This window comes from Pelobates fuscus, chromosome 7 (genome assembly GCF_036172605.1).
Source record: "Pelobates fuscus isolate aPelFus1 chromosome 7, aPelFus1.pri, whole genome shotgun sequence".
NCBI classification, from domain to species: Eukaryota; Metazoa; Chordata; class Amphibia; order Anura; family Pelobatidae; genus Pelobates; species Pelobates fuscus.
The window spans coordinates 25,730,975-25,747,043 of NC_086323.1; the positions used below are offsets into that span (position 1 = coordinate 25,730,975).

At 42.6% G+C, this 16,069-nt stretch overlaps 1 protein-coding gene across 2 annotated transcripts in view; it reads right to left on the reverse strand.

Annotated features, from left to right (window-relative positions):
- TTC39A (tetratricopeptide repeat domain 39A) overlaps window positions 1–9,477 on the reverse strand; it is a 78,175-nt gene extending 68,698 nt beyond the window's left edge. For both annotated transcript variants that reach the window (XM_063427805.1, XM_063427806.1), the window contains exon 1: window positions 9,411–9,477. In XM_063427805.1, coding sequence (XP_063283875.1) covers window positions 9,411–9,433 — 23 coding nt within the window. In that variant the 5' untranslated portion in view covers window positions 9,434–9,477. The remainder of the gene's footprint in view (window positions 1–9,410) is intronic.
- Between the last annotated feature and the right edge of the window lie 6,592 nt (window positions 9,478–16,069).

The following is a 16,069-nucleotide window of genomic DNA, read 5'->3' on the forward strand; positions in this document are numbered from 1 at the left end:
TCACAACTGTAGCGAATTGAAGAGAGAATTACAAATCTTACTCCAAATTAGCAGATTTCGAATATTATTTCACAGCAATAAGTCAACGCGTTCCTATTTTGCCTACATTTTGTAAAAGTTTTTTTAAATCCAATACAATTCATTGTTTAGTGAATGTACACCCGTTTGTCCAATATCAATAAGATGTGTTATCCAAATCTATGGTTACAGGATATTTTTTTTTATAATTTGTATTTTATTGAAGTTTCAAGGGTAAGACAGAATTTGCATTTTGCATGGGTAACATAAACATTAGTAAAACACATCTGTGCCATTATATGTAAGATATTAGTGGTTGATTTGAGAGTCTCTGAACATCGCTATCATGGGGTCTTCAGGTAGGTCATACCGTAACGTTGCTGTAGCTGTAACTGCTGCCGCTGCTGTAGCTCAGTGCCAGGATGTAGCCCCCTCTGATGGTTTTGCCAGTTTCTGAGCTTGTCTCTCTACTGCCTGCTTTCTATTGTGTGGCGGGCGTCTCTGTCCTTGTCCTTGTTGCGGGCTTGCTTCAAGGAGTTTGTACAGCTCTTCGGGGTCATCTGCCGAGGTCATTGTATAGGTCGTGTCGCCGGCTGTCACCTCTAGGGCTCCTTCCACTCCCCATCGGTATTTTATCGAGCGGTCTCTTAGGTTTCTCGCCACCGGTGCCAATTTGCGTCGTTCTGCCAGCACTGTGAACGGGATGTCGCTATAGATTGCCACTGTGTTCCCTTCATGGGTTACGTTCCCCTGCGTTCTGGAAGCTGTCATTATTGCGTTCTTGACTGTGTCACCGCTATGACGTCCCTGGAGGTTCCCTCTGGTGCCGCCGGGGATTTCCTGACTCTGAATACCGAGGAGATCGTTGGTGGATTGGACTCCCCCTTGATTCCCAGTGAGTCTATGAGGGTCTGTGTGTATTGTAATAGGTGCTCTGTGCATATGTTTTCTGGTATCCCCCCTAGGCGTATATTTCGGCGCCTGTGGCGCGTTACTAGTGCTGTCACTGTGTCGGTGTAACTGCTGCACCTGTGATGCTAAGCCCTCCATCTGTACCTTTGTCTCCTGCATCTGGCTGCTTCTGGCTACCTCTTTAGCCTCTATAGCCCGGATTTTGTTTTGGACCTCTCCCACCTCTTTCTGGACTTTCTGTAAGTCCTCCCTCCATACCTTTCTGAGGTCTAGCAGAAGCCTCTTGATGTCTCCCTTTGTTGCAGGGGCTGAGTCTTCGTCCGACTCTGGTGTGTCGGATTCTCCGCCTGACTGTGGCGTGGAGATTATATCCTCCTCGTTGGAGTCCTCCGACGTCCCCTGTTCTTTGTCTGCTTCCGGCGCCATTTTGTATTGCAGCCGCTGCACAGGCCTTTCAAAGGAGATCCTTATATCTTGGGATCGGGGTGCCTCCGGACGCTGAGCCTTCTTATTTTTTCGCCCCATTATGTCTGCTGTTGGGGGGTGAAGTGTGGATGCTGGGAAGTCTTATATTTCGGCCGAATGGTTTCGTTATTCTTTCTGTAGCCCGGAGCCCCGCTAGGAGACGTCCGTTCAGTCTCGTAGTTGGCCACGCCCCCGGTTACAGGATATTTTATTATAATAAAAATATAAAATTGATTTTATCACCCCTCCTGGGTGGTATGTTTATTCCTCATTCTCGGGTCCTCTACCAGAGGTCTGGGAGTCTGAGGTTTTTGCGCAGTACCTTAGTTGTTCCTAGAACCTCTTTTGGCAATCTCAGATGCCCCCCCTGGAATCTGTTGCAGCCCCTCACCCAAGTTAGGACTCATAAGCCCCGAGTGCTCCCACCTTTTCATGTTCCTTCTTGTTGATGTTATAGTCACTGGGTATTGCCACATCCACCACCACCACTGCAGTGCTTCCTGCATTGTAACGGACCTTTTTTCCGCTATCTGACGCTGGACGTCTTGGCCGCATGAGGACATCCAGCGTCAGATTTTCCCCCATAGGAAAGCATTAGAGGTCTAAAGCGCGTGCTCTAATTAGCGGACCGTTGACCCAGCGCCGAGGGATCAGGTAAGTAAAGGGTTTTTAACCCCTTATTCACCGGGGAGGCAGGGGGAGCTATAGTATCCCTTTAAATATGGACCAACCGGATACTGCTCATATGGAAGTGCAACTTCTTTATTAGCAATAGTGAAGCAGGGGGCTGAAGCGCTTGTGCCACAGTGACACATGAGGTTGGCACTACTAGCCTAGTGGTACCATAAATACATTGGCATACAGTAGTTATGGTGCCACGACTGCCCCTTTAATTACTTTATTACATAGGCTCAATACAGATAATACTCTTTCACAACTCAGAATACACAAATTTAAGGATTTTAGAGATATTTCCCCAACCATAACTAGTACAAGCATTGCAAAAAGGTGAATGTTATTTTTCATAATACACTGAGATTTATTCAGTAAACACTGAATACTAAATTAAAGTACTTAGACTAAAATAGCCAATTTGTGTCTGGAGTAAAGCTGAATAATTTTCCCAAATCGGCTATTTTGGTCTGAATGTTTCAAGACGGTTTTCACAGAGTTAAAATGCAAATCCACGTGACCGTGCTGGCGTTGGTAACACACCCATAACATTTACCTTTAAAGGTGGCTGTTATTACAGGACGTCACATGAAAACAACGTAACAGCTGGAGGAGGTGTGTGTATGTGAAATTAAACAGCTGCGGTCTGCATCAAATAGGATCCTTCCACCTAACTTGAGAGAGCGGTATTTGCCTTTAGTAAATAAGGACTGAGGCTGTCCTGGTTGTTATGTGGCAACGGTAAGGCCATTGGTGCCTGCTGGGGACATATCTAGCACACGCCGTGACCTCCGGTGATAAGGATTTGTGTGTTCAGATCCTCGTACTTGCTTTGCTCTGATGCCCAAAAAAAAGTCCAAGTCTTAAACTAGTTTTTCCAGTTCGACGTGAAAAGCTGTGAGAGCTTTGCTGGGTTCCGACACCAAATAAAACAATATAATGTGACTGGGCAATCGTCATGGCAATTCCTGCCTTCGGTAAACAGAGGTCAACGCAGGATACAAGTCCTCTGCCGTCTCAAGAGTCCTTATGGAAATTATTTTATAATAAACGGGACCTAAACCTTTAATTTCTATTTACTTGTTAAATCCAGGCCTTATTATATAGTTACGCAGCGGTAACAAATTTTTTTTTATATAAATAAATAAAAATACAAATGGTTAAAATATTTTTTCTGTAAACCAAGTCTACTTTTCCATCAGGGCACATGTGGTGACAGCATTCACACAATGTATGACTAATGTGCATGTGGGATACATCAAACATAGAATATTAAACCAGAGTGCATGTGAATGACATCATACAAATAATGTGACCTAGAATGTGTATGTGTGATTAAAGTGCCTAGGTGTGGTGTGTGTGTATATATTATATATATTCTTGTCACCAAAGGTATAACATATGCAATGCAAGGCCCTGTATACATTTCACAGTGTAGGAAGGCTATATAATATGCAATGCAGGGCCCTGTATAACAATTCACAGTGTAGGAAGGCTATATAATATGCAATGCAGGGCCCTGTATAACAATTCACAGTGTAGGAAGGCTATATAATATGCAATGCAGGGCCCTGTATACATTTCACAGTGTAGGAAGGCTATATAATATGCAGTGCAGGGCCCTGTATAACAATTCACAGTGTAGGAAGGCTATATAATATGCAATGCAGGGCCCTGTATAACAATTCACAGTGTAGGAAGGCTATATAATATGCAATGCAGGGCCCTGTATAACAATTCACAGTGTAGGAAGGCTATATAATATGCAGTGCAGGGCCCTGTGTAACAATTCACAGTGTAGGAAGGCTATATAATATGCAGTGCAGGGCCCTGTATAACAATTCACAGCGTAGGAAGGCTATATAATATGCAGTGCAGGGCCCTGTATAACAATTCACAGCGTAGGAAGGCTATATAATATGCAGTGCAGGGCCCTGTATAACAATTCACAGCGTAGGAAGGCTATATAATATGCAGTGCAGGGCCCTGTATAACAATTCACAGCGTAGGAAGGCTATATAATATGCAGTGCAGGGCCCTGTATAACAATTCACAGCGTAGGAAGGCTATATAATATGCAGTGCAGGGCCCTGTATAACAATTCACAGCGTAGGAAGGCTATATAATATGCAGTGCAGGGCCCTGTATAACAATTCACAGCGTAGGAAGGCTATATAATATGCAGTGCAGGGCCCTGTATAACAATTCACAGCGTAGGAAGGCTATATAATATGCAGTGCAGGGCCCTGTATAACAATTCACAGTGTAGGAAGGCTATATAATATGCAGTGCAGGGCCCTGTATAACAATTCACAGCGTAGGAGGGCTATATAATAATATTCAGGATCCTGTATAATAACAGACAGTGTAGTATGACTATTTAATAATATGCAGTGCCCAGTATAACAACGCACAGTGTAGTGTGGCTATTTAATAATATGCAGTGCCCTGTATAACAACGCACAGTGTAGTGTGGCTATTTAATAATATGCAGTGCCCTGTATAACAACGCACAGTGTAGTGTGGCTATTTAATAATATGCAGTGCCCTGTATAACAACGCACAGTGTAGTGTGGCTATTTAATAATATGCAGTGCCCTGTATAACAACGCACAGTGTAGTGTGGCTATTTAATAATATGCAGTGCCCAGTATAACAACGCACAGTGTAGTGTGGCTATTTAATAATATGCAGTGCCCTGTATAACAACGCACAGTGTAGTATGACTATTGAATAATATGCAGTGCCCAGTATAACAACGCACAGTGTAGTGTGGCTATTTAATAATATGCAGTGCCCTGTATAACAACGCACAGTGTAGTGTGGCTATTTAATAATATGCAGTGCCCTGTATAAGAACGCACAGTGTAGTGTGGCTATTTAATAATATGCAGTGCCCTGTATAAGAACGCACAGTGTATTGTGGCTATTGAATAATATGCAGTGCCCAGTATAACAACGCACAGTGTATTGTGGCTATTGAATAATATGCAGTATTATTACTCCTCTTACAATCTAAAACATAACACGGTATACAATAAAACATAGTATTCACGGTTTACATAAGAAAGCAGAATAACTGGTGTCTGCACAGTGCTGAACATACTGAGGAATTTCTACAGAACAATGCAATATGTACATCAATATAACAAGGCCTACTGACAGGTGTAAACCGTAATGAAGACATGGCTTTCCACTAAAGTGTGAGTCGATGGGAATGCTAATGTCGCCAACTTGGAGAATTTTTCCAAATCTGCTATTTTGCAATCCTGATCTTTTCCATGTCACCAAGTTAACCTGGCTGGAATGCCTATGGAAAAATGCTTAGCGTGTGTTACCGATTAAATCATTCAGAGGGCTATGCCAAGGGTGATCACTCAATTTGGGTGCAAGCTCTGGGATTTATTTTAGTAAAAAGGAGAAAATAATTATTGAAAACTCAGCCATCAAAAGAGATATTTCTATTCATTATAAAAGCTACAATCTACAATCAGTTGGACACCTACAATAAAGAATTGGAAGATTGAACAAACACAAACATTTTATTTCATCTAGTAAACAGGTAGGAAGTCCAACAAGGGATGGAGCGTAGTATGACTGCAAAGAATGAATAGGCTCTATATAGCATTGCACGGGATTCCGATGAATGATTTATTGCAACAATCACTTCGTATGGCACCTATGTGCCAATACTTAATATGGGGCATAATGTGGGTCGTGAAGGATGCCCACGTGACTGTACATTCTGCTAATAATTAGGCTTGGATTCGTTAAGACACAGAGCTCACAGTTCTAAACGGAAGCGTAATCTCATCATCATTGGGAACGTTTGGCTATTTAGCTGTTATTAAACTTATATGGACCAATGATTGCTAAGCATCCTATACTCCTGGGCTTTAAGAGGTTAAATATGTGTCATCCTGAGTGTCACAATTCATAAAATAAATTCACTGCATCAGCGCTTTAAAAGGGAAGTCTTCATAAAAACAGATTTATTCATTCATTTGTAGGTTTCCGTTATTACAGAATTTATTACCAACACTCCTACTGTAGTACACTGACTGCACTTAACAAAAAAATAGACTTTAACAATTAATTACTGCTTTTGCGTTGTTCCTACTAGCAGTACTTGCTAAATGAAATAGCGAGTAGTCACTATATTTCCTAAATGAACAAATATTTTCTCAAGTTAGAACTATTTTACACTGGTTTCAAGCCCTCTCTTTCCTGCAGCCGTCGCAAGCCCTCCCTTTCTAACCCCGCTCACACTTTCTGTGACTGTTCAATCACAGACTTCTCAATGCAGCTCAGTGAGAAGGTCCAGGTAGATAATGTGAAATTTGTGCAAATTTGGTAAATGACGCTAGTATGCACAGCATGCGACCTCCAGACAGCCAATGGCTGCTTTGCCATTCTCAGCAAGGAGGGGAGGAGAGGTGTTGGTCCACCTTGTGCTGCCAGAACAGCTCTGGTTTGTTGAGGCATGGACTCCACAAGACCTCTGAACGTATCCTGTGGTATTTGGCACCAATACATTAACAGCAGATCCTAAATGTTGCGTGGTGGGGCCTACATGGATCGGGTTTGTTGTTCCAGCACAGCCCACAGAAGATCAATCGGACTGAGATCTGGGGAATTTAGAGGACAAGGCAACAGCTTGAACTCTTTGTCATGTTCCTCAAACCATTCTTGAACAATTTTTGAAGTGTGGCAGGGTGCACTACCCTGCTGAACGAGGCAGCTGATGTTGTTCCTGATGCTGGTCCAGCAGTTGTCCTTACTTGCACCACTTCTGGTAGGTGCTAACCATTGCGTAACAGGAACACCCCACAAGACTTGTCGTTTTGGAGAGGGTCAGTGACCCAGTTGTCTAGCCATTAATATTTGGGCCTTGTCAAAGTCACTTTGGTCTTTTTGCTTTCCCGTTTTTCCTGTATTTAACACATGAAGTTAAAGAAGTGACTGTTCACTTGCTGCCTTATATATATATATCCCACCCCTTGACAGTTGCCATTGTAACAATATAATCAATGTCACTCACTTAACCAGTCAGTAGTTTTAATGTTGTGGCTGATCAGTGTATACACAACTTTCCAGTTGCTGGAGGCTGCAACTCTCATAAAGCCCAGTCATCAGGAATGCTTATCCGTGATTTATATTAGGAGAGGTTGGGCAAATCAATGAGTTGGTCATGGCAAATTTTAATCAGAGCAAATCACGGGCTATTCACGAAAATTGGATTTAAATTTATTGAATAACCCTGACAGTCACGGCGTTGGAAGTGTGTCTGACTTGGAGAATTTTTACGGTTCTGCTTTTCTGATGTCAAATTTGCAACCCCCCCCCCCTCCCACCCCCCCATTCAATTCCTGAGAATTCATAGTTTAGTAAATAACACCAAAAGGTTAAACTAGACAATTTGTGACAGGTATTCATATGCTGCAACCTCACAGTCCCCCAGTGATTTACTACCATGTACAGTTGGTAGGTTTTCACTAATCAAACAGGCAGATGGGATCCGCCTGTGTCATGTTCTGTATATACTCAGTGAATAAAAAATACAGTGTCGCCATTAAAAGGCCATCTCATTTGTAGTGTCACCACGTACCAATAGCAAAAACAGCATTTGGGCAGAGGTAGATTAATAATTACACAAACTGAGAAGTTTCTCAAGAACCCATGATGGGTGTAGGCAGATCAATCACATTTCCTGGTCATGTGTCATGTCATGAAAAGGGCTGCCCTGAACAATATAGAACTCACTTGTTTCAGAAGAAAATTAAATTAACTAATCAAGGCTGGGATTTTTTTTTTCTGATTTTTTTTATTCATTAAAATTGTGAATTATTGGGAATTTGTATTATTTCATATTTGAGGCCACAGACACACGTGCTAACACTGAGCTCATGAACTCATAGTTGTGAAATGTACAATAACATACACCTGTCACACAAAAAATGCCATGATGTCACTTTATAAAAACAATAAATACAATGTTAGTAATGTGCTGCCCAGATTATTAGAAACTGCATGGATTACCTTGTACACACAAAATTAAAAAATATTTTAAAACTATCTGGTCTTATATCACACCGCCCCATGGTATCTCACAGCTCCCAGGGTGGGACATTTGGAGCCCCCCCCCCCTTATTACTAGACTTGCCCTAGTACAGAAAGATAAGTCCTGCGCTCACTCCCATCACTCCTGGTCGCCCCTAGGCCTACCGGATTTCAATCTGGCCCTGACTATAAACCACAGATTATTATCAGATCAGTGCAATATCCTGAGGATTTAAAAAGGCACTTTCTTTTTTAAACTGTTTAGAGCAGCCATGTTTCTCTTGTGCACCCTGACATTACATCCATTTCAAAACAGAGCATTGAGGTTGGCAAAGCATGAGAGGAGTTGTAGTTCACTAAAGCTAGTCTACCTTATCACTAGTCAAGCCTTAGGGTAATCCTGGGCTTCATTACCTCATGAGTCTGGGAGGACTCCCTAAAAACACCCTCTGGGCAATAGTGGGGTTGTGTACTTGCCTGCTTTCACTTCCTAAGGCAACAATCCTGTCTGAACTAAACACTCCATTAAATATATTAACCAGCTATCCCCCCCCCAATAAACATGCCTCTGTGAAGTAAGGATACCCACAGAGCCCCCTACAACACCGATCACCCTCAGCCAGAACAAGGAAAGTCAAGGCAGTATCCCTCAAATTTGGTGTACAGAACTACAGTCCCTAAAACACAGACTGCTTGGGTCACAAGGTATCTGTAGGGACTTTTCCCAATTCAAAAAACTAAAATCTGCCATAGAAAAAAAGCCCCACAGGCTGGTTCAGTGCCAGGGACCGTAAACAACAAATAAAAAATGTCCCAATAGAATATAAAGACAATATTAATGGTATTTGGACTGTCTGGGATGAAGTGACCCACAGAGCTTACACTTTGTTATAGACAAGATGATGCAGTGGTTGAAAATGACTGACAAGAAGAGCTAACAAAATAGGTGCAGGAGGGACTAGAGCTGAATATACAGAGTTAGAATGAGCTTAACTACTATTTTTATGAATAAATCTTTAATACTGTATATCCATTGTGTCCAGCCCAGGGGAGCTCAGACCGACTGCAAGGCACCATGTCCCAAAGATAAAAAGCTGAGCTCTTTAACCCTATGAGGACACCAGTCCTTGAGTAGCACAAAACAAGCTAAATCAAGTTGGCAGCAGTCAGAATCCCTCCAGCAATGTGCCCACCCAGGTCCTGGGGAAGGTGCCAACTGGGTAGAGGTGGCACAGATCAGGTGTATTGTTATAGCAGGGAGCCTACCCCATCATGGTACTTACCCTCCCCCTGGATCCAGGGACATGCTGACCTGTTGCTGGGAGCCAGGAGATCCACAAACTCTCTGGAGCTCTGAGCAAAGAGTGAGTGATAGTCACAGGCTGGGCAGGGCTGGCTGTGCCCTCCCAGAGCTCCCTGATTGGGAGTTCCCTTTAAACAGCCACCACCCAGCCTCCTGGACGCCTCTCATAACGTCGGCTTGTGCAGAGCTCTTGATTGCAAGCTCAGTGGGACAGAGTCCTGGGTGCCGCTCTCTCTCAGCCCTTTAACCCTTGCAGGTAAAACCAGTGTGGCTCTCCCTGGCAGTGACCAATAACAGAGAAACAAAGTCTGGAAGAAGGGTTGTGAATCACAGATTTGAACATACTCACCTGCTGCAGAACCTCTTGGGATATTAAATAGCAGATAAACCCAACAGTTTGATCGTTTATTGCACTCCATAAATGCACAGTTCTTGCAATTTAATTATCTTTATTACTTCTTTTTATTTGACCCATGACTAATCCAATACTGCTTGTTTCCTGGCTGTATTACTAGCTAGGGACCTTTGCCAGCCACTCTCTGGGTTTTTGGCTTTGAAAGGATTATAGGAATTGTAGTTCAATTAAAGCTAGGGAACCTTTGTTTGACTCCACCTGCTTTAGAAAGCCAGATGACTAACATAATGCACTTTGCTCTGGCTCATAACAGGTACAATATTTTTATAACTGCATTTTTATAATTCTATTTTTTTTTTTTGTGGACATTTAAAAAACAAAAACATTCTACAAAATGTAAAGCTTAGTGCAACCTGCAGATTTATCAAAGCACCAACTGTATCAGATATATCATATATATATTATAAATAGAGTATATATTATATTAATATTTGCAGTGCAGATAGTAGGTCAGAACAAGTGTGTATTAGTACATGTGTATGTGTGCTACGATGAGCATTAATTAATCTTCACCATGCCCCAAAGCTGTATTATTGAATTTGCTTGGCTTTTATGACCCATGGCGCAGCGACTAAATGGGGCGCTTGTGGCCGCCTGCTCCATACAGAGTATACAGTGTACGAGAGAGGTTTAATTTGTGACACATGACAGAGGCTTGTGGTGAACAACGAATTACTGACCTAAGGGGATATTTTGCTGTAAATCCATTAAGCAGACATTTAAAGGCCTGCAGTAGATTTCCCTGCTAACATATTAAGCAACTCTGCTCAGCATGTCCAATTTCCTGCAATATAAAGACACTTGTAAAATATGGTTTATTCACTAAACACCGAATTGCGTTAAACTTTTACTTTGCTGCAGAACTCCCGGGAGCAGTGCCAATAAACAGTTTCATAATTTCATTAAAAGTTTCAATAGCTTCTGACTTCTATGGTAGCCTTCACAGTGTGTCCATGGATCTTTTACCAAAGAAAGTGACCATATTTTAATTTCTTTTTTTGAAGTTTTTTTTGACACATAAAATATATAGCAATGTGTTGGAAATTAGAAAAAGACCTCTACGAGTTTCACTCCTGTACAGGATTCTCTAGACAGCTACACATGGACATTATTTTGCACCTTTGGTAACCGTTATACACACCTGGGATGGGTCCAACATGGCGAGGGAAAATTTGGCTCTGGCTTGTAGAAATTTACCCCTGGTGAATATACATTGGACTCTCCAGGCTTGCAGTGCCTAGTAACGTTTAAAGAGTTACTCCAACCCTGTCCTATGTCCACTTTTTTACATTTTGCACACTCTACCGGGCACTGATAATTAGGACCCCCCATTATAAAGTGAATCTCCCCGCGTTGGTTTCCACGCCCCGTCTGACGTCACTACCTCCCTTGCGCAGTTCAATGAAATATACCTTACAGAGAAACATTTAACGGGGCCATTTCACTGGCGCAGAGCTTATGCACGCACTCTGAACCAGTGAGGGGAGGTGTGTGAGTGGACAGGGGAGGAAGGGGAATAATTGTTTTCTTAATTTAAAGGATCACTATAGGGTCAGGAACACACATGTATTCCTGACCCTATACTGTTAACACCACCATCTAGCCCCCCTGGGCCCCTCATGCCTCCATAAATATAGTAAAAATCTTACTGTATTCATGCCTGAAGCTGTAAATCTGCATGCTGTTAAATTCAGAAAAACAAGCAGTCTGCTGACATGTGGTAGCCTGATCCAATCACAGTGCTTCCCCATAGGATTGGCTGAGACTGACAAAGAGGCAGATCAGGGGCAGAGCCAGCATGATTCAAACACAACCCTGGCCAATCAGCATCTCCTCATAGAGATGAATTGAATCAATGAATCTCTATGAGGAAAGTTCAGTGTCTGCATGCAGAGGGAGGAGATACTTAATCACAGGATGCTGTGCAAAGTGCTGCCCTGTGCTCTGCTGACAGCAGATCTGAGTGGATGGAAGCATGGTATGCCTCCATCAACTCTGAAGTCCCTCTGGTTCGCTCTGAGTGACTGCAACTGGAGGTGTTCCTAGCTTTCAATGTAAACACTGTATTTTCTCAGAAAATACAGTGTTTACATGAGAAAGGCTGCCGGGAGCTATAGTTCTCACCTGAACAACCTCATTAAGCTGAAGTTGTTCAGGTGACTATAGTGTCCCTTTAATTAACATGAGGGAGGTGGGAGGGTGCGCACAACAAGCATCCCATTGTGTTCGCTGACGACACGTGTTTTTTCATAGAATTGTTATTAGGCAGTCTGGATTGTCTATGTCACGTGACCTGGTGAGGGCAACTAACCCATGGCACAAAAGTGCACATAACTGGATTTGCAACAGTTCAAGTTTAAACCCTGCACATAAAGCAGAAGTGGTTGTGGTGGTTGGAGTAACCATGGCTTGACCAGTAGAGAAAAACTTGAAATTTTAAGATGTGTGTGTTAGTACATGTGTAAGTGCTCTGTGGTGAATGTTTATGAGTCTTCTCTACACTGGGCCTCAAAGCTGCATCATTGAATCATTCCCAGGGATGAGAAAGATTATGGTAATAGGAGATCTAGGATTGGTGGTACTTTTTGCTAACCATCGATGTGTCTCTTCAATCTAATGTAACACAAATACAATACGCACTCTTGACGTGCATTAACAGAGGTTGAAATTGTCTAGAAGTCAAAAGTAGTAAGATAAGAGAGAAACAGGTTTTCGTAACAGAATTAAATAGAATTAGATAAAAATTTGCACACCAACAAAACTGTGATAAAACAGTTGTGATGTATTATGATATGAAAACAATTATCCACAACCAACAGTCTTCTTACAATTTTTAAATGAGGGCCAGTGGTTCTGTAAGGTGAATGAGGCATTTGCCTAGAATACTGTCTAAGTGGGCCAGAGAGGAGATAATATGACCTACCTGACTGGTCTGTACTCACAGAGTCATGAACATAACTCACATCACACACATGCAGTCCTCGCTGTTTCCTACACCACTCATATCACATGCAGCTTATCACAACTTCCATCATCCACATGAACTCCTCCCAACTCCCACCATGCACACGCAATCCTCCAAACTCCCATCACGCACATGCAGCCATCATACTTGCACCATTCCCATTTCCCATCACAAAAAAGGAGCGGTAGGTAAAGTAGATTGACAAGGAGGAATGATAACGGGGAAATAATTGGGGTTAGGATAAAAAAGATGGAGCGAGGAATAGAATCTACCATTAAGCTCAGTGGGAGAGAAACTGGGAAATGGAAGTTAGGGAACAGACACTGAAATAATTTAGGGTAATACAGCTGTCAGGGGCTGGGGAAGAGAGGCAAGTTCAGCATGCGACTGGGATAGACAGACATGGAGAAATCATTTTTTTTTTTCAACGGAGGTAGAAAGCTTACACGGGCCCTGTACGAGAATTGATAAGGTTCTCAAGTAACGTTATATCATGGGATCGATATATTTCAATATATAAATAGGGAATGAAAGGAGAGAGAAAAAAGAAAGGATAGATAAAACCATAGTATCAAACAGGGAAATACATAGTCTGTCAATCTTAGGGTATATGTTGCTGTTTAACATTTAAAAATGAGTAGGCATCCAGACTTCCTAATCTTTTATGAAACCGAACGGGTTTATTCACGTAAGTGAGAATTGTCTAGAATTAAAAATACAAACATAGCCCATCTAAAATTATTTCTCCAATACAGCTACGTAGGTCCGGGCAAACCATTTTAAATTTTTTTTGAAAAACACTCTTTACACATAATGCATTTCAGCAAGCTAAAATATTTTAGATGTTTGGAGTGTTTCTGTAAAACTCAGTAAGTGGAGAATTAAATTTTTATTTTTTTTTTAAACTTCTCCTTGAGCCGCATTGCGATGTCTGTGATTGGACAGCCATAGAGAGTCTGGGCGGGATTAGAAGGGGAGGGCTTGCAAAGCCTGCAGATAATAGAACTGCAGCTTTTGCAGCTGGTCTTAAATATACAACCAATGAAAAAATGCATAATTAAATGCCTGCTTGTTTTCATAAGGGGTATATCTACTAAACATTGATTTATTTGAATTTGGGCAGTGAAGTGTCCCTTTAATGACAGAAAGGGCAAAACGTAGAGCAATGGAGGAATGTGTGGCGGACCACCAGACTGTTGCTGCCTAGGATTCCCTTTCCTTTAGTGTTTCCCCAGAGTAGCTTCAGTGATTATAGCTTTCCAGTAGAGCTTTCCCCCCCCATACATTAGATGAGTCTTAATGCTGGGACTAGAACTGTCTTATTCTTATTGGCACTTCACCTTTTATATATAGGGTCACAATAGGAGGTCCCCAGGGAGAACAAAAGAATTGCGACATCCCTGGCGCCTTGGTGTCTGTACCTGAGAAGATCAATTCATTAGCACCAGGCACCTCGGGACTAGGGTAATACAACACACAATAACAAGGGTTCCCATGGTCCCATCCCCACACAACCGATGTCCCCAGGAAGCTTGTGTCAGGGCACCCATTTTGTCCAAAAAGCACCTGGATAGGATATAGATGGTAGTCAAAGGTTCAGTGGGTTGCGGCTAGTCTTCAATCAGGCGCAGCGTTTCATGGTGCTAAGTGGAAAGTCACGGTCACCCGAAGCAACAGTTCCCCCAAGTCCAGTGTAGCTTTGGATGCCTCACCCTCTCCCCTATCTCCCCTCCAAAAAGTGTTCTGCTAGATGGTCATGAGGCCGAGAGTTAGAAATGTATTTACCGCGGGGCTAACAATGCATTTGCCTTGGACGGCACTTTCCAGGGGGCGGCAAAAAACGCTGCCTCCAAATACCCAGGCAAATGCCCTATTAGCCTCGTTTTAAGGAAGCCCAAGAGCTGGTCGGCTGGCCACTTTTGGGGCCCCCTGGAGGAAGGCAGGCAGTCGAGTTCCGCCGCACAGTGATGCCGGGAGCCGGAATATGACGTCACTCCAGCTCCTGGCATCACTCAGCGGTTTCCCGCTTAGCATTCCCATTCACCCACACTCCTGCCCATAAGCCCAAACAGCCCGGCCAGCAACCCCACTGGACCCCAGGTGAAAAATCCACCCAGCTCTCCCAAAGGTAGGGGGTAGGGAGCCTGGGTAGATTTAAATTTAAAAAAAATTATTTGAGAGTATTGGGGGAAATGGTGTGTGTGTGCATGTCTGTAAGTGTGTGTGTGTGTGTGTGTGTCTGTCTGTCAGTGAATGTGTGTATGTCTGTCAGTGTGTGTGTGTGCGTCTGTCAGGGAATGTGGGTTGGTGTCTGTCAGTGAGTGAGTGAGTCATTGTGTGTGTATGTCAATACGACTGTGCGTGTCTGTCAGTGAGTGTCTGTGAGTGAGTCAGTGATTGTGTGTCAGATTGTGTGAAATCAGTGAGTGTGTGTGTCTGTCAGTCAAAGTGTGTGCTAGTCATGAACAGGAAGTGTTGAGGACTTGATAGGAAGGGGTAGGGCAAATTTAAATTGGGGGGTGCCTGAGTTCTGTCATGCCTAGGGCAGCACAGATCCACAATACACCACTGCCGAGAGCGCTCTGTGTAAAGTTTTAGCGAAACGCGACTGATCTGCAATCTGATACAGAGTTCCAGGGCTTTTAGAGGTTGCTCCCGGTCAGGCACGCCGTGTCTGTGGAGCCTTCCTGCAGCTGTATGATGCTCTGGGGGGGGATGAGGTAGGGACAACAATCCCAGCATAATTCCGGCGTGACCTGCTGGTGTGTCACAGCATGCATTTACAGGATAAAATATATGTTGATTTCTACTTTTAATTAGATTTTTCAAACCTCACATACAATATTTGTTAAATATAGGGGATACGGACACAGAAAATTAAGAATTCTGGGAAGTGACAGTTTCCCTATAAAGGTAAATAACGTTATTTATATTTCTATGTGTAGTTTTCCTTCAACCCAGGGCAAAGTAAGCCATTGTAAATTCCCTGAAACACAACACATCAAATTAAAATTCTGCGTTTAAAAACATGAACAGACTAACTATGGCGTTATTGAAATAGAAACGTAAATAGCCAGTATGCAGGTTATAGAAACGAGTATATTTAGATATGATGAATAATATATGTACATTGTATGGAACATGCCTATTTTTACATTTATTGCTCCAGGAATTCTGCATTTAAATCTATCAGGATGCAGTCATTACATTATTCTTATCTGGGTATATTTTGTTCACAGAGCCAAAAATGTATCATATC